This window comes from Pinus tabuliformis, chromosome 1_2, assembly GCF_031772625.1.
Source record: "Pinus tabuliformis cultivar Carrire ecotype Pingquan chromosome 1_2, CPIR1, whole genome shotgun sequence".
Taxonomy (NCBI): domain Eukaryota; kingdom Viridiplantae; phylum Streptophyta; class Pinopsida; order Pinales; family Pinaceae; genus Pinus; species Pinus tabuliformis.
This window is the reverse complement of record NC_142298.1, coordinates 589,831,214-589,851,143: the sequence shown is the minus strand read 5'-3', so window position 1 is coordinate 589,851,143 and position 19,930 is coordinate 589,831,214. Positions and strand designations below refer to the sequence as shown.

The 19,930-nt window shown below is 31.6% G+C and overlaps 1 protein-coding gene across 2 annotated transcripts in view; it reads right to left on the bottom strand.

The window, feature by feature from the left end:
- Positions 1–14,156: 14,156 nt before the first annotated feature.
- LOC149207030 (mitochondrial pyruvate carrier 1-like) overlaps positions 14,157–19,930 on the bottom strand; it is a 394,382-nt gene continuing 388,608 nt past the window's right edge. For both annotated transcript variants that reach the window (XM_089395637.1, XM_089395636.1), the window contains one exon: positions 14,157–14,542. In XM_089395637.1, the coding sequence (XP_089251763.1) occupies positions 14,385–14,542 (158 nt within the window). In that variant the 3' untranslated portion in view covers positions 14,157–14,384. The remainder of the gene's footprint in view (positions 14,543–19,930) is intronic.

The window sequence follows — 19,930 nt, the reverse complement described above, 5'->3', positions numbered from 1 at the left end:
ACAGAGTTTTAGTTTTAATACAAAGACATATTTACAGTCACGAAGTGTGTATACCTTTTGCATTGGTTTGATTGCTGATCGGTGATAACCAGTATATCCTTAGGACGCGGACGGGCCCTGTGTTCTTCGATTGGTATACTGTCAATTCGTTTTGTTACATTTCAGTTCTTATATGTTGCACAACGTTTATATTCGATTCGATTTCTATATCACATGGTTTGCATCACAGTTTCGATTTACATAGCTGTTGATTTACATAGCATACGGGTTGCATAACATTTATATAAGCTTTCGATTCCTACAACCTTTGAATTTCATTACATAGATATGGTGTGCGCTTATGAACGGTTTATGGTTATGTTGAATGGTCAGCACTAGGATCTGGAAGGGAGTCTTGTAAGGGATTCGGTCCCTGTGTGACTTATAGATGCACTCTCATAAACTCTGCTTCATTTCATAGTCCATTTATGTTCTCTTTATATAGTTTAATAGTGTAAATATCTTGCATGCTGTGTGTGTTTACCAAGAAAGGGTTTTCTGAGTGATACCTCTGTAAGGAGGTTAGAATCATTGCCACAGTCATACACAGTACTTAGATTCATGATTTGATTTGATAGATACATCTCATAACCAACATTGTAATCAAGTATATCAGTAGGGTAATCTAGGTGTGTGAATGATAGGTTGCAAATCCCGATCTTCCGTAAAGAAGCCTTGTAACCTACCTCATAATCACCTGGTCGGTAATTCTTTATGTCTATATATTTTAGACCACGCCTCTAAGCTTACGCACCTCGGTCGATATTAAATATAGAGTCCAGTCTAGTACCCTAGCTGGAACCACTACACTCATGTTGGAACTTTTCACATGGGTGCTAGTTAAAGCGATAAAAAGGGGCATGGGTTCCCCAATTATATAATGATGTATTTTTTTGAAATGTTGGCTTGTTATTTCTTTTAGATAGCTTTGGTTTGCTATTTGACCTCTAAGTCCTTTAGTTTTGACCCAATTGAGACATTTGAACTACCCTTAAAGGTATTATATTCATGTAATTTTGCTAATCTCTAATATAATTACTTAGTTTTTTGTTTGGAGGGTGAAAGGGAAAAGAAAGAAAATATTAAAAAAATTCAAAAAATTAATATAATTTTAATTAGAAATAATAAGTTAAACATGTATTTGTATAGAATGTTTAAATCAACTATATAGGTTACCAAAGAGAGGAGTGAAGTATTGAAATGTCTAAAAATGGATCAAATTTATTTATTTACTTATTTATTTTAAGTTAAACGCTTTGCATTACATCAAATAAGGATTACATAGACCAAAAATTTTATGCTACTGGTCTGCCTGAAGGGAAACCGGACCAGTTACATGAATTCAGAGTCTTGAGGTTGCTAAGACCTCATCTAATTAGAGAATCTTGTAAATAGAAACTTATAGAAATGGGTTGGCTGTGCCAGATCTTGACATGCATCGACATGAGAAGACAAAAAAAATTACTAGTATTGCAAGCAAAAAACCAGTGAGTCATAACAAATGTTGGGCAACATCTCTAGACATCTGCATTGATTAGTCACTACCCTCATTTTAGGAAAATGAAATGTTAGATGATCTCTTGGCTAGAATTGTCAGGTTGTGGTCTATACTATCAATTTTCCCCTCTAGCTCTACCAATATGATAGAATTCTCCTACTGAGTACTCATGTACCTCCCTATGCCACATGTAATATTCAAATGACGTTTAACCTTGTGTGAGCTTCGTGGCATGATCAATGAAGTGATGGGAGTGCATGCAATGTGCCAAGTATAGTAGAAGGCACAACCCCCTTTCGTGTGAGCTGGCATCATATCAAAGCAGGTTGGGTGAACACCTACTCTTGAGCACCCTCCTTAGAGGAAGCCATGAACAAATCATATTATAAATATTATAAATTAATATTAAAAATATTTAAATTAAACACTAAGGATATTTTTTTTTTTTAATTTAATATCTAATTATCATAGAAATTTTAATAAATTTGTCCTTCCGTTTTGATGTTATAATTATTTATAATAAGTAAAAAATATTGTAATTGAAATTTACATAATTAAAAGTACTTTGTTTAACTTTTTATATTAGTCATAATATATCTGAATTTTTTTGAGATACATTGTCTATAAAATTTATAACATGCCCAACATTTTAAGTAACTACTCCACTCACGAAATGCAAATAAATAATTCTAGTGGATACTACTACAAATAAAAACTTATTTATATTTAATAATATGTCCACTCAAAATATTAAACATTTTATATAACTTATACATTTCTCTTCAAAAAGTTTCAACACAAAACTTATTTATTAATTAACAAAAATACAAATATATATATATATATATATATATATAGATATATATAAATTTAAATTATTAATTAATTTATTCACAATAATAAATATAATTCAATTGTTTATCATTATACCATGTGCATGAATCATTGTAGATTATTTCTTCAAATAAATGTTATTATAAAATATATTTATAAAAAAAATGTTTTTAATAAATATAATAATGGATAGACAATCGACATACACTTCACGACAAAACAATTAGTATTGGCCAAATTAATATAATTTAATATCAAGTAAATTAAAATTAAAATTAATTAAGCAATATATATTACCATTTATATAACATTTATTATTTTGTTATAAAATACATATTACTAATTTAATAAAAATTAGTCTTAATTATTGAAATAATTTTAATAATTATAAAGAGATATTTTATAATTAAATATATAATATATTGCTATATATTTAATTTAATAGTATATATTTTAATGTATATAGTCTATTGTATAACTAGTTACTTATATGTGAGTTTTTCCGAAAAACAAATTGGTTTATTATTTGATATAATTTGTGTGGAATGGTGGGGATTTAAATCATAAATTTGATGGGTGAATTTTGCACAATTGAAATGTCTTAGGAATTTTTCAGAGTGATGAATCTATTTATACGATAAAAAATCAGTTTAAACAACACAAATCAAAATTTCACCACAATTTTTTCCACTAAATTCTAATAAAAAATCCACCAAAAATTTCAAAAAAATCTATTAATACTTCTGTATCTTACAAAGTCAAAACACCATGGAAAAGTAATGGAAATCACAAGGCGTGGAGCTCTATTCACAGGAAATAGAGTGAAAGATACAGTAAATTAAAGTTGGACATAACTTGGCATGTGAAGTATGAAGTAATGCTCACGTAATATATGTAGAATATGAGTCATTCTCTTGCCTTGATGATTCAAAGATTATACTTGATTACATGGTTTACTGTGGTGTAAGATATACTTAATATACAAGGTTTTAAGTAGGATTTCCAATGGGCTTAAGGAGGCTTCAAACAAGATTGCCAAAGAACGTCTAAGACTTAGATAGTATTAAATTAATTTAGTATTATACATGGAATGAATTCTGTATATATTAGGATTATGCATCATGATAAAAACTTTTTGATTGGGAATGGGAATGGGAATGGGAATGTTTGTGCATAATTTTTTAAACAATAAATTTGATAATAAAAATATATATTTATTTTATTATTTTATTTATTAATTAATTTAATTAAATATATTGATTTTATATTATAGAAAAATATATTATATTATATTATATTTTAAAATATTATTATTTGTGGTAGAGATAATAATTTAACATAAGCGATAGAATATTTTAATATATCTTTTAGTTTTTTTTTTTTTTCTTAGTTGAAAATTTATTTATATTTTATATATTTTTTTAAATTAATATTATTTTTTTCCTTTCCTCAATCAACATTTAAAATTTTGTTGGTTTTATTTTCAATATATAAAGAAATCTTTCTCTTTTATACAAGTCAATGCCACAATGTTCTTTAAATTGTTTCAGAATTCTAAATTTTAAACCAACTTTATTTTTAATATGTTTAAATTTTACACATATATTTAACTTAAAATTTAAAATTAATTAATAAAAATATTTAATAATTTTTTAAATAATAATAATTAAATTCTCATGCAAATCCATATATATATATATATGAAAACGGGGGGCTCGCTACGCTCAACCATCAGTTCCAATATCCACGGAAATCACATAAAGAATGTAGCCCAAACAATATGCCCGAATAATAACATCGTGGTGTGCCATTTGAAATGATGTGCCGCTTTATTTGCCTGCCATGATTCGCAGTCTGAAGCTTTGAACATCTTTCCCTACTCAAGCCGATGGTGCTTTCATTCTAGGTTTAAGCACGTGTATAAGCTCTTGATCCAGTACCAGCCTAAGCCCTGGTCCTCTAGCCCTAGACTAACCTAAGACCTAGCGTTCATCTTGGGCATCCAGCAGGTTTCCCCTCACGATCTGGTCTTAAGAGTGTCTAACGGCCCCACTCCAGCCGCGCCTTTCGAGCCTTCGACTTCCGGCTGGCTTTCTATAGTGCTCCAAGACGTCATCCCGGTTCGTCTCCATTTCCGTGAAACTATTCCTCAAGCGAGGCAGCCGATAAGTCACCGAAAGATTCGTGTGAATAATTCAATGGGTAACATAACTCGTTCTAAAGTGTCCCGCGGTGATCCAATATCTATTGAAGAGAATTATGTCAGAACCATGGGGAGAAAAGCGAAATAGGTAAACAGCTGCTTCCTTTCCTGCTACTGGTGAATTAGGTGTATTCATATATTCTAATACTTTAGATGTAATACTTGATATGGGACTTGAACTCAATCCGTAGGGAGGAGTCAAGGTGGACTCATAACCCGGTTCCGGGCCTTGGGCAGTTCAAACATCTTTCCTTAAGTGGTCACTAAGAGCTAATCCCTTTTGTACCTGCCTAAAGAAGAAGGTCAACAAAACCCTAATTCAATTGTCTAACAGCGAGCGAGCCTACTTTTGGATAGAGGACAAGCCGCTCGATCCCCCCATTAGGGGAGAGAGGGTGAGGAGCGTAGGGACAAAAACGTTCTTTTTCCCTTCTTATATATTTCCACCCAACCGCCATTTTAGAGGGTTTCAACACGAAATGGGTTAGGGAAATTCTAACGAAAGTAATTGCCTAACGCCTTAAATGAGCGGGCTAAAGTAGTGACATTGTTAGGGAGTTATGTGCCAGTCAAGATTGAAACGATATAGAGATAGACGGGTAAGAAAGAAGCTAATCATTAAGGTTCAGTTAGCGGGAAAGACAGGCTTAGAGACAAGCTTTTCCGAGTCTTCTGTATGTTCAACATAGCTACAACTAAGCCCTCCACAGATCCATTGGACACAACCCGTTTCAGGTGTGCTTGGGGTTCCAGCCATTTGCCCTATTGATGATGGGGGACGCTCCCGATCGAGCATCACCCGAAACGAAGGTCCCCAGCCCAAAGAAAGGGAAACATCATCATACCCAGAGCTCATCTCACCAGCAGACAGCACACACCTATGCCCATCGGAAGGAACTCCTCGGGTCAATCATTGAAACTCGTCAGGTTATCTCGTCAGGTCATATCCTATCCCATCAGCTTGCCTTCCCTCCCTAAAAGCAGAGGTAAAAGGATAGATTTGCTCTACTGTTCCTCATTGTGATAAAGTAAGTCCGTAGGGTGTCTATCTATTTTCCTAAGGCGTACGAATAAGCATAAAAGAAAGATGTTCTATTTTCATTACTTATCTCCGAAAAGACTCTTATTATTTGAATTGAGGGGAAGAAGGGGCTAGAGATATATAGATTGATGATATTTCTTTCTTTTCATTGATTGCCCATTTGAGGTGGGGCGGTCCAACGGACAACTGCCCTATAGGTCTAACCGAGAGGTATTACTGATGCTGCATAGCGCTTTTTGCTCCAGACCCCTCCCTAGTTCCCATTCTCTCGCTTGTTGAGCGAGATCTGCTACTACATGATATGATCAAAATGGGGCGGGCGCTACTTATAAAGGCAGAACAGAATTTGTGTAGGCGCTATAGATCTATAGTGGCCCCTCTCAAATAAGTAACTAAAAAGCCTGCTTACGCATCCTTTGCTTTTCAAGCTTCGCCGAAAAGCCCTTTAGGAGGTGGTGCGTGCTGTCCATCGGTTAGATTATTTCCATTACTCACCGATATAATGATATATCTCTATTTGTATACGATATTACGGCACTTTATTTGGATAGACCCTAATAATAGATGCTTAGATAAAGACGGTAAGTAAGCGTAGAGAACTGGGTAACCGCCAAAGATAGGGTGGCTTAGAAAGAATGGCTATGGGAAAGAAAAGACTTACTGGGGTTAGACCCAATCAACTGGTAGCCAAGAGTACTGGGTCAGGCCGATATATGAAAACCAATTAATTAATTTTATCACACCATCTTTTTCTAAACCTCCCTAAAGATATTCCCTAATTGCAATGTGAGACAAGGCATTGAACTCGATGGCATCCGAGTCAAGGACAAAGGCATGATCGCCCATAAGGCGAGGTGGCTGGTTGATGACTCACATTTAATCATTTACATGTATAAGGTGGCATCAATAGAGGGAATATATCTTGGGAGTTGTGGAGGAAGGCAATGTGGTTTTCTCCAGTGTTTTGGATGCAATTGGTTTATTTTCTCGTCGATTAGAATCAGGAGCTCGATTAAGGTTGCAAAGTTGATCGTGGGCATGAGACACAAGCATACTCGTAGCTTCTAGAAGACGGGCATTTGGTGTGGTATCTTTTGTTTCCCGTAATTCCCTTTTCTTGAACCTGGTTATGTGTCCCTGGTCGGCTGGTTTAATGGTTGTTTCTAAATTGTGGTTTATGGCAAGCCTTGGAGCAATCTGTGTTCAGTTTGAGGCTACAAGCATGAAAGGTGAAGCCCGTCCTTTGCGTTCTGTCAATCTCTTTGTGGTTTATGGATATTTTCTATCCTTGATGGCTTTGTATGTTGAAATTAAGGCTGAGCTCATTTTTATGTAATGGGGGGATGGGTATTCAATGATGCAAGATACCTAAGGAAGCACTCGCCGCTCCAAGTGGACTGGGTAAATTGAGCGAAGGGGAATCCCACATGGCGGATATCCCTGTCCTCTTTCAAGTTCTAGACTGTGTCAGCAAACAAAGATATCTCACTGAGCTATGGCTAGTTTAATATAATGATTGGAATATAACTGAATTTGTATCATTAGCACCATATAATATATGCATTGAACCTAACATCTATAATGTAAGTTGAACTATTCCATTTGGAGTTAGTACAACATGCAATTTACATTATATATGGTTAGTCAAACCATCTCTTTAAATCGGTAGTAATAAATGTAATATATTGCATATAGATGTTTGGTTGAAATCATCCTTGAAATCAACATAGTGCACACAATATTCTTTAGTTTATTCTTTAATTGGAATAGAACTATCCTTTCTAGAGATCAAGAATCTCAATTTTGGATCGACTTGACACAAAAGTAAATGTGTGATCCAAAAATAAGTGTGTGTGTGTGTGCGCGTGCACGTTATTCCTTCCATCTGTAAATATATAAGTTGTATTAACTGAGAAATAAAAAATACACAACATGATGAATTTTCCTCTATTTGAAATTGTTAGTTTGTCTTTGAAATTAATTTATTGTCTTTGTTATTATGATGTATTGTTTAGATATCCTTAAACAATTTTAGTGTTAATGAAGCGCTAAGTCATAGTGCTAGAATTGACTTAATACCTTTTGTATAGATATAAATTGAAATTGTAATTCAACATCACTGTAATAATTTAATTGTGTATTTGTATATGTAGCATTATTTAGTTAATACAAATTGGAAACAATTTGGCGTGTGTGTGCACGCACACAAGTGTGTATTAACTCAAACTTAATTTTGAATTTGCATAAAGCATTTTGATCAGTGATAGTATCAAAATGGATTTAAAGAATTAATGTGGACAAATCCTTTTATTCATAAAAAATGTATAAGTAAATAAGTGTTTAATTTTGCTAGCTTCATTTAATAGTAGTACACATCAATCATTCTACAACTTGTTAATGAATGAATATCATTTAAAAGGTGGAAATATTTAAATTGGTAAATAATAATAATAATTCTTGATGTAATTTGATGCAAATTTATGCAATCTTCTTTGATACAATTTACACCATTGCCAAATTGTACTCTTAAGAAGTTGAGATTAGGATGGGTGTTACATTTACCCACATTTTGAAGAACAACATATATTCATCCAAACCCAATATTGAAGGAAGATATATATGATCAAGTGTGAGTTGGCCTCACTTTACAACTAAAATGCTTTCCAGATGTAATCTGGAGAGGCAATGTAATAGACTATATAAAGTGAACTCTTTTTAAACCAAATTTAAGTGTTTTCAAACAAAGTCCAGGATGGAGATTTGCAAGGATATTAATCATGAAAGCTCATTTCCTATTTTAGGTAGAGAAAATGTTGGCTAAGGTAATAACTCATGTAGGTAGCAAACATAGGGATGATAAAAAGTAGAGGCATATGATTAATTGGAATCACTACATCATGAGATAATAAACGTATAACCATAGTAGCCCACGACTAAATCCAATGCAAACAAAAGTGATATTGATCCTTAAATGATATTAAGAGTTGAAGATGAATATAAAACCGAATGCTTTGTGGCTCCATCGGGTGATCAATGACCTCAAGAAGCTTAGTGAGACTAAAAAAGATGAGGTGTTTATTCCTTTGAGGCTAGCCTTAAATCCACATACATCCCTTAGTCAACCATATGAATTGATCTCAGTTTTATCACCATAAAATAATCACTCAAAACAAGCCCAAGATAAATTAAAAATTTAATAAAGGGTCCTAAGCAAAATCCCTTCATTTTTTTTGAAATGAAGGCATAACTCCTTAATTATAGGTCATATTGAAAAACTTTGAATTGCATTGCATATTAGACTCAAATATATTTCAATAGAATGGTTCGATTCCTCATTCTAACCTCAAGAATCTACTTTTGATAATCCCTAAAGTTAATGAGCCTTATCAATATGAAATCATTAAATTGCATTTACCTCCCTATGGGAATAATAATACAATTCCATTAGCTGCATTGGATTTATAAAACTTGGAAACCTCTAGGTAGACCCTTTCAACATTTAAATCGAGACTTTGACCTAACATGTAATTTTACGTTAAAAAACATGGGTTCCACACATGACAATGCTTTACAAAATTTAATATTTATTTTCTTGCCATCAATCCATGTTAATATTAATTCATGGAAAATGCTAGTTGGCATTCTATCCTAACACAATCAAAATTGCCAATTTTGTCAGTTTTGCCAAAAATTCATTTTTAGGCTTGCTGATGATGGGAATGATTGGTTGACCTTAGACTATGTAATATGAAACTTTTGAGGTTGAAACCACCATTATGCTTCAATTTCCCCATTTCTCCACCTTGACCCTCATTAGGCTTTTGGAGAGGCACTAAATTAGTGAATCATGTGTTGCAACTATGCAGATGATTTTAGAATGAATTTATCGTATGCAATTCATCAAAATGTTTAGCTTCACACAAAGATAATGTCATCCTTTAATATACTTGCATTACATGTATGCAAAAACACTTTTCTTCTCTTGTCTCGACCTTCATCACTCAAGCACATAAATGATAGAAAATGTTCTCAAACGATTAATTATAATTGAGTTGTAAGTCATTCATGTTTAGACACTTGATAACAAGAATGCATATATACTTAAATCAAATTAAAATTATTTCATTGAGTTTATAAAAATATGCAATGAAAAGACAAATCAAATCAGGAAAAAGATTCCATCTTATAATAGAATTAAATACTAAACTAACATTTGTATAGAAAATGTGAAACCATTTCTTTAACAATACTAATCCCATGATATGAATCCATAACTTGTAAAACATAACACTAAAAAAAACAACAAAATTAATAGATAAAACTCATCCGCAAGTTTAAAGGGATCCCAAGTTTAAAAAACTTAATATTTGTTGAGGCCTTGACATAATGTTTAGATGGATTTGCTCTATGTTCGTCATGGTTTCTTACTAGCTATTACTTCTGGAAATATTGCTGTTATATTTACTTTATTGTTTTTTTTAACAATGTTTCAGGGGATGCGTCCCCAGGGTGGGGTGCGCACACCCCACATTTCCCATGCACATGGGATGGGGGGATGCTTGGGGAAACGTTTCCCTACATCCCCCTTTTGGAGAAAATCAAGGAGACATAAGGGGAAATATTTCCCCAATGTGGGGTGTGCACTTCCCCAAAAGGGGTGCTTGCGGGCACCCCCCGTCGAAAAGTGCTAGGCATCCTCCCTCAAAAAGTATTAGGCGCTCCCCCTTAATTTTTCTTGAAAAAATAATTTATGAGTGGGGATGCCTAATGTTCAACACCATGGCTCTATCAATACTATGTAAATAATGATAATGTTAAATTTTTAAAAATGGCATTCTCTTTTATCTTTCATTTTCATCATTTTACTTAAATTTTTAACATTACTATTAATTCATTGAGGATGTTTGAGATTGGTTCTAACATCATTGGATTTCATGTAGAGAAAATAGAATTTTAGATTCCACTCAAAATCTAGCAGACTTATTAGTTTTTAGGATTTTAAGATTAAGGGGATTACAACGCTTCCATTGGATTCTATCATGTATGAGACTCTGAAACTAGCATTTAATCAAGAACACCAAGCAGGGAAGATTTTAAGAACCCCCCCTAAATTTACATGTATAATAAATGGGCGAATCTCCATGGTATATAGGAAAAATGGAAGGCGATTTTATCAATAATATGATATGTATATATAATTTTTTTGGCGAATCTCTCACCAAGCATGACGAATATTTTACTCAATTATAAAATCTTGTGTTTATTGAATACACAAATGAAATCATTGCATTTCTTTAAAATATCTTTTGAAATCAAAATTACCGAAATTACATATCGATAACCTAGTGGGTGTAGGATAAAATTCACCCGTGCCATTCACAGAAAGCATGAGAAAAAACCTAATACTATATATAAAACCAAGAAAAATTCAAATTCATCACTTCTAGGGACCTCGTAACCACCCTACCAATACACAAGTATGTTCCTGTTTGCAATTAGAAAAATTACCCAAATTACAATTTGTTTACTCCAGCATATGCTGGAAAGTTATAGAAGGATGACTAGTGCAATCAATCCATTCCTTTTAGCCCTGGATTTGTAAAGCATGAGAAAAAACCTAATACTATATATAAAACCAAGAAAAATTCAAATTCATCACTTCTAGGGACCTCGTAACCACCCTGCCAATACACAAGTATGTTCCTGTTTGCAATTAGAAAAATTACCCAAATTACAATTTGTTTACTCCAGCATATGCTGGAAAGTTATAGAAGGATGACTAGTGCAATCAATCCATTCCTTTTAGCCCTGGATTTGTTTTAGTTTAAAATAGAAGTATACAAATATACTTGTCCAATGTCTATGCTTTAAACATTCACCTTAAGATGTTTTTACACTATAATTTCCTAAGTCTATTTAATATCTTCATTATCATAAAAACCAACCTTATCCATCTTAACTCCACAACTACCACTCTTAGGGGGATGAAATCTATTTATCCCTTTGAGCACTTGGTAGACCCAACCCAAAATTAAGATGGATCTAAGATGATAGAATTTCCCCTTTAAATAGTCTATGCTCACATGAATACCTTAGTATTACCATGGGTCAATACCATGGGTTATCATAAACCTGGAGCTTAAAAATTACTATTAGTAATTTATAAAAATTAATAAAATTAATAGTTGATTTTTATTTTATTTTTTATTTTAACCAAGCTAAAATGTTTAACATACATTAAATTACAACATCCATTTTTACTCTTGATCGGATCAAATATTTTTTAACTCTATGCTAGTTTGCATATCACGATATTTGATACCTCTTGGGGGTTAGTAGATCCAGAGTAAAGATGGATCTATGCTGGTTTAATTCCCCCATTTAAATAGGCTACATTCTAAGTGAATACCATGAGTCAATACCATGTGCCATTTTGGTGAATACCACGGGTCAATCAATACCATGTGCCATTTTTATTTTTATTAATACTAATATTAGGGTTAATAATGTTTTTTTGCATGGTATTAATAACAATCTAGTCCATGGTATTTGTCCCATAGTATTTTGCCCATAGGTTTCACCTAAATATAACGCATTTTTTGAGTGTTCGTAAATATAAGGTGACTTATGGAGTAAATATAAAAAAAATGTTTTATTTGTTTACCATACCTCTCATTTATTTATATTTTTATTAATTTACCATATCTCTTTTACAAATATGGTATTTGGCCCATAGGATTCACTTAAATAAAACCTCTTTCATGAGCCTTCATAAATAGAATGAGGGTTATGGACTAAATATAAAAAGAGGTTTTATTTATTTACCATGCGTCTAGTTTATTTATATTTTTATTTATTTACCATGCATCTAGTTTATTTATATTTTTATTTATTTACCATACCTTTTGAGTAAGTATAAAAAGACGTTTTATTTATTTACCATACCTCCACTTTACTTATATTTTTATTGTTTACACCCTTGCATGTATATAAGGTGACTTATGGAGTAAATATAAAAAATGTTTTATTTATTTACCATACCTCTCATTTATTTATATTTTTATTCATTTACCATACCTCTTTTATAAATATGGTATTTGTGCCTTTGGCCCATAGGATTCACTTAGATAAAACCTATTCTTGAAAATGGGCGAATGGATTCACTTAAATAAGACCTATTCTTGAAAATGGGCGAATGGAAGGTTGTAGCTCCTAATTTCAAGGGCTAAATTTACCTTTTTTACCCTCTCCCTTAAAATAAGGTGGGCTATTTGAGGTGATTTGTAAAAATGTACTATGATACAAAATATTCGCCCACTAAAAATTTTAAACCCCTTAATTTCGCCAAAGGGCGAACATTCGCCCCTAAAATTTTCTATGACACCAAGTTCTCTATGCACCTCAATGTTAGTAGCATTGATTATTGAACTCTTTTGTCACCACCCTAGTAAAATTGTATGGATCACTCAAACAAAATCTCAATCTAAAATGTTAAACTTTTTCTATCTTATTTTAATGCTTAGAGGGTGATATTGATGATGAGGATCCTAATATATGCAACGATTTTGATGAAATTTTTGGACTTCAAAAGCCATCTAAAGCATCTTTGCTGATGTATTTTTGGTTCAAATATGGATTGCACTTGGTGTTATTTTGGTTATATGCATCAGACTTGCTATATATATGAGAAACATTGCATATTTGTATATAGTGGTTTGGATTCATAAAAGTGCACATGAATATTTACCCAGTTTTTCTCAAAATTTGAATATTTATGTGTTTTTTGGTCAACCAATTTTTTGGTCTGGTTTTTTTTTTTCTAGTTCCTAGCTTTGGGGTTAACCATTTCGATCATCGGTCTGCTTCTAATAACATTGTTTCATTGTCCATTGTTCATTTTTAGTTTTAACTTTTGATTCTTGACTTTAGACACTGATAACCTTAGACCAAATCTTTGGTTCATTACTTTTTACTATTTTTGTTCAATTTACTAATATCTACTATTTTACTTAGTGCTAATCAAATTCTAGAATAAAAAATAATTAATTTAAATCAATGTATATAATATTTTACTATTATTATTATATTGAATAATTTATGATGTATGAATAAATTATTTCATTGTTGAATTTAAATTTAAATATATATATATATATACCCACCCCTAGATATCCCTCAAATTTGGGAGTACTTCCATATCCTAGGTTCCCATCCCATATGTGGGACTTAGAACATTGCTTTTTAAATTTCATACTCATAACACTTGGGGCACTGGAGCATATCCTGTCATCATGAACCTGTTTTTTTTAGCATACATTGAAGGTTTGGTTTGGCTGACACGACCATCGTGTAACCTCCAATCACGGTGCTTAGTCAATGAACCTCTAAAACATCTAGCATACCTTACAAAAATTATAATCATCTATGCATTATAAGAATCAAGAACATATAGAATTTTTGAAATCTTCATCATGATTGGATTTTAATGTTCAAATCACATCTTGCCGAGATTGGAAATTTCCACGACATTGTTGACCAAATAATCCACAACACGATTAAATTATTAAGAATATAAAACAAGGAAAATGATATAAGGTCCCATGTGATGAGAGGACCAAAGTAATTGTCTTAAAGTTAAGAATTGAAATTGCTATTTTTCCTTGCGCTAGTCTAATGCAATTCCTAGCTTTAAGCCCAAATACCAAACTAAAATGAAACATCATGTCTGCATTTAATTTTGTTTGATCATTGGAGTATCACACAAGTAGTTAGTATTTTAGCAAATGCGCCAATATTTTCATCATCAACAATAATGGTTTTGAAGCTAAAATAAAAATGACATATTGCCAAGGATGGGAATGAAAGGCAATTTTTGGATAGTAGCAACATTCATTTCTTCTCAGGTTCCTCTTTCTTCGGTAGGTACCTGCAATACAAAATTTTTAAATCGATTTAAAACAAAATCTAAAAATGAAAATTCAAAGAAAAGGTGAACTGTAGAAGCCACATATTCTGACAAGTTTTGTATACTCTCTCTGTTGGCTAACTATAAAGCTCTCTTATTCTCAAACATAAGCTTAACAAAGGATTTCAGGGGAGGAGACAATAAAAATGAATTTAGAAATTAGTAATTACATGGAAGGTCTATTATGTATACCAACCAAGAAGTTGTGGCCCTGTTGCAATCATTATAGTGGAGGGGATTCTTTTCTTGACATAATTGGACCAACAATATATTAACAAAATCTTAATTAAAAACAAATAGGTACATAAAGAAGAACAAGGAGGCTATTCAATTAGGAGATACTAACATCTATTAAAGAGACATCAAGCCTACCAAGAAACTTGAGTTAATGATATATTAACCAATTTGCTCCCCTAGCCCAACAACAAAAAAATGTGAAGTACTTGGTTTGTGAAACTGCGTTAACACTTGGGTAACATATTTTGTGTTTGGGTTAACACTTTATTATTCGTTAGGGGAGAAACCACAGAGGAATGAGCATGTCAATCTTAGTAGGACTAGAACTGAGTGAAGAAGATAATAACAAGTCTTCCCTACCACCTAAACTACATCCACTTATGCATGTTTCTTTCCATAAATAAAAATAACATTTGTTTTCAGCATTTCATAAAATCATCTAAACTTCATATCTAACGCAAAAGTTAACCACAAATAACAGAATCCAGATCAAAACACACACCTACCATTTCCCTTAACTAAAAACTGGTGCACTCAAACCATGTTGGATAAGCCCCTATATTGTGCTATAATATCCTCAAACTTCTTACCTTCTTGTCCACAGTGCAAAAAGCTCAGTGTTATGCCCTAGGCATCCAGAACTCACAACTATATTCTATCAAACCGCAACACAAAATTGACATATAGAAATCTACGTGATTATTGGTTAATACATTGGAAAAAAATATAATTCAACCAAACCATTGAGTTATAGGTTTATTTATTCATTGAGTCATCCAAGGAGAATATAGAAGAATTTTCAAATTCAATAAAATTTGCTATAATTTTTTTTTGTCTACATGCGTACCCAACACCAATGAGATCATGGTTGGGGCTCCCTTCAATCACCATATGTAACGTGTAAGCCATTTATCAGTTAGTCTGAAGCACACAACTTAAAGTTGACATGCACACTAACACCCATGAGCGTCAACGAAAATTGATTTCCATTAAGCTCAACCATGGTGTTGTTTTATGCAAATGACATTAAGAAATTTCAAGCGCTTTGATATATAAGATTGGAACTGTGATCATGTTGATCATATATTGTATGTTATGTTCTTATAATTGATTTCGCCTAAATTAAACTTGAAAGTCGAGCACTATATCCATGACAGGCCAAATCCAGATCTGTATATTAATTAAGAAATAGTATATTAATGTACAGATGAAAGGCCAAATCGATATCTGTACACCCATTATGAAATGATATATTAATGTACGCAAATGCCTGGATATGAATTGCCATTGATATATGTAAATGTAAATGCTTGGGTATGGGTATGGGTAATGTGACAATATGGAAGCGCTATTCAATTGTAACAATTATAAATTCAGGGGCAAATTTAATATTTATTTCTTATAGGAGGGTGTTTGATATTACAAGTCATCATCATTTATGAGATAGGTACAAAAAAATTCACTCTTACCTACTATATATTAACTTAATTACTTTATATATATATGGGAGGAAAACAAATTCAATTATTTTTTAATAATAAGAGTAACTAGCATATTTTAAGTAGAGGAAGAGAATGTCTAATAAAATATAAAGTTATATGTTGCTATATATATATAGATTATTTTATGTGTCTTTTAAAATCCATATACTCCAAAATAAAAATAAAAAAGTAGTATAGGTGGTGAAAGAGATTTTCCCAAAAACAATATGTGATTGACATGGTTCAATGAAGAAGTCCTATAGTCTCTTGGGATTAAACATCCAAGAAAGTTATACTTCAACATGTCTATAAAATGTGAAAAGTGATGATTCATCTTTTTGAAGAATATTACATCCATTCGTATGACAAGATAGCTTCAATATGTCAATGATGAAGAATATTACATCCATTCATACAAGATAGAATAATTAAAGATGACAATGCCCAAGCATGTGTCTAAGTGCAATTGGTCACAATCATAAATCAGTGTATATGTGCGAAAGGAAGGTGGAAAGCAGGGTAATAGAATTAACTAATAAGCATTGAAATAAAAAAAATTGAGTCTACCACAAACTCCACTAGTCTCTTAATGATGACATATTGTGATTATATAAAAGTAATTGTGTATAATTGAAAATTGTGTTTCAACCTACTAGTATTTATAATTTACTCCTTTTGTTGCATCTAAAGACATGTTATGCCAATATAGCCTTGTTGATTTTAATTGCCCTCCTTATTGTTTTCCTTGATGATTTTCCATGTGCAAATTTGAATAATGTACATAGAACAAGCCATTTGTACTCACACACATACTTATGGGATCTTTCAAGCCTTACAACTCTTCACACTTATTGATCCCACCTTAATCCTATGCAATATTCCTTACTTATCATAATATCTCATTTCAATCCAAAGCTTGAGCAAGTATAGAAACCCAACCATGCCAAAAAAGTGATAGTTTTCGGTCTATGAAAAAGTTGCATGACGTTTCATTGTATGGAGTACAAAATGAAATGCATAGAAAGCCTCATATAAAGGACCTATCAAGATTTCACCAACATGAATAGACTTGTAAAGAATGGAAACTTGAGAGTTGAATCATTTTTTAGGGGAAACTATAGTATCTAGGAAGACTTGTAAAGAAGACAAACTCCTAAGAAATAGGCATCTAAATTTAACCCAATGACTTCTAAAATTTAGAGAAGATTTCAATCAACAAAGTAACTTGATAAAGGTGAACGATGATTCTTAATAGTTTAATTAGAAAGAGTACTGTTAATAATTAAGTTTTAAAAATTGTCTGAATGTTTTTTAAACTAAAAAATGCCTTAAAAGAGGGCGATTTAATTTGAAATTGATCTTGATAATGTAAGGAAGTTTGATAGATAAAAGGAACACATTTTAGGGCAAGGCATTGTATTGAAAAGTTGAGTAGTTAAATAAGATAAGTTTATACTAGAGCCTAAGTTGGTTGAGGAAATAGAATAGATAGAGGATTGACTTAACATAGAACCAATTGTGCTACTTATTGAGCATAATCAAATAGATGAACATGTTGGTGGCTAGCATGTGTAGCCTTGAATGAATGTTGATGGAGCACATCGATACAAGACCTAGGATGCTCTAATGTTGAATTATTGATGAAGTGTGGTGAATAAGTAGTTAGAAAATGAAAGACTAAGTCAAGTGTGATTGTTAAGCAACTAGCACACGAATTCATGGAAGTGACTAAGATTAATGTTTTCTTAGAGGATACATAACTTGAATGACCAAGAGAACAATGGATAGCTAGATTCAAAGTAACACACATATGTCACATCAATAAAAAACCATAAAAATAACTTATTAAAATTAAGCAATTGGCAATGAATGAAATGCAGAAGCTAATTAAATTGATTAACTAACAAGGAGGAGAATCAATTGTAACTAACCTATAATCCATTTTAAAAGTGAGTTATACGAGTTTGGTAGAAGTTATCCAAAGAGGATGTTGTGCATGCGTTGCAGATGTTGACATAATATTTCAGTAGTAAATAGAACTTGAAAGGACATTGTTACTTAGAACAATATTGTTCTAGTTAGCCTAAGAATTCCATGGATGGGTCAACAAAAGAATCTATAGGTCACATTAGAGATTAAAATATCATACATTGAAATTTGATTAAAAGATCATAACCTACTTGGATATTTATTGTGGAGTAGTTATTCTTAAACATTTTGAACATACCCTTATGTGTGGGAGGCTATAGTAAGCAAGAAAAAAATTGAAATGAGAAACAATTCAATTAAATAATTTCTCTAGAAAATTTAAGTGGTAAGTAATTTGAATATATGTCAATGTAAATGTGCTTTTTTGATGATTATTGCAAATTCGTATTGGTAAACAAATAAAATGTAGCAAAATGATATAAAGAATCTCTTTCATGGTAAACCAAGAGTATATTTTTCAACACAAAAGTCCTTTATAACTAAGTAAATTATTTTTGGTATGTGATCATGTAGGTTGTGAAAACTCTCATAACTAAACTTTTAAAGATAATAAAGAAAAAAGGAAACATTCGAAAGCAATCCATCTTGATATGTTGACATGAGTTAGAAAAAAGAGCATGTTGCAAATACACATGAAGTTAGTTAGTTGTGATTGTGTTCTTAATTTACAAATACACTTCAGATTACTTGTTATAATATGAATTGACTTTTCACTCTCCATGAAATCTCCTCCAAAACCATGTTATTTACTATCAAATATCCCGAGGCATAGGCTCACTTGAGGATATGTATAGTTCAATCCCTATTTACATTTATATTTATGTTAATTTTGATTTATAATACTATAAGAAAATCTTCTATCTTTAATTTATAAAGACATAAAATGAAATATTACATATTATTATGGTATAAAGAACATAAAAATTATTACTAATAAAAAAATTAATTTAGAATAATTATATATAAATAAAAACATTATTATTTTTATATAAAAATATAATTTTAAATATTGAAAACATTATCTTTCTTTTCTTTATGATAAATTCCATCCATATATGCTTCTCCACGCTTTTATTTTTAAATCTCAAACAATAATATAAGATATTTAAGTATTATTCTTCACAAAGAGAAAGATTGCGAACATAGAAGACTCAAAGGTCATTCTTCTATCTTTCTTACCTCTACAAGAAAATTTCACTTTTATTCATCATTGTATCTTTAAATCTCAGATTATAAAATAACATCAAAAGTTCACTTATCTTAACATTAATATTAAAAAAATACCTCACAAATTTGAAAAAAACTTTCACTTTTATTCATCATTGTATCTTTAAATTTCAAATACTACAATAACATCAAAAGTTGGCTTAGTTTTGACATTAATTTTAAAAAATTCCCTCACACTCTAGCAATTCCAAAAACCATTTAAGCTAATCTTAGCTTGTTCTTTATAATTGACCTGGCCTGGAATCTTAAATATGCAAACCCAACTTCAAATTTAAATGTAAAGAACTAATATAAATATAAAGAACACAAGCATTGTAAATTAGGATTTAGTTGGGAAGAAGTAATGAAATACTCCCCATTTAGATTCAATTCTCGCAAGTGATGAATACCGATAATATTGATAGTATATATATAT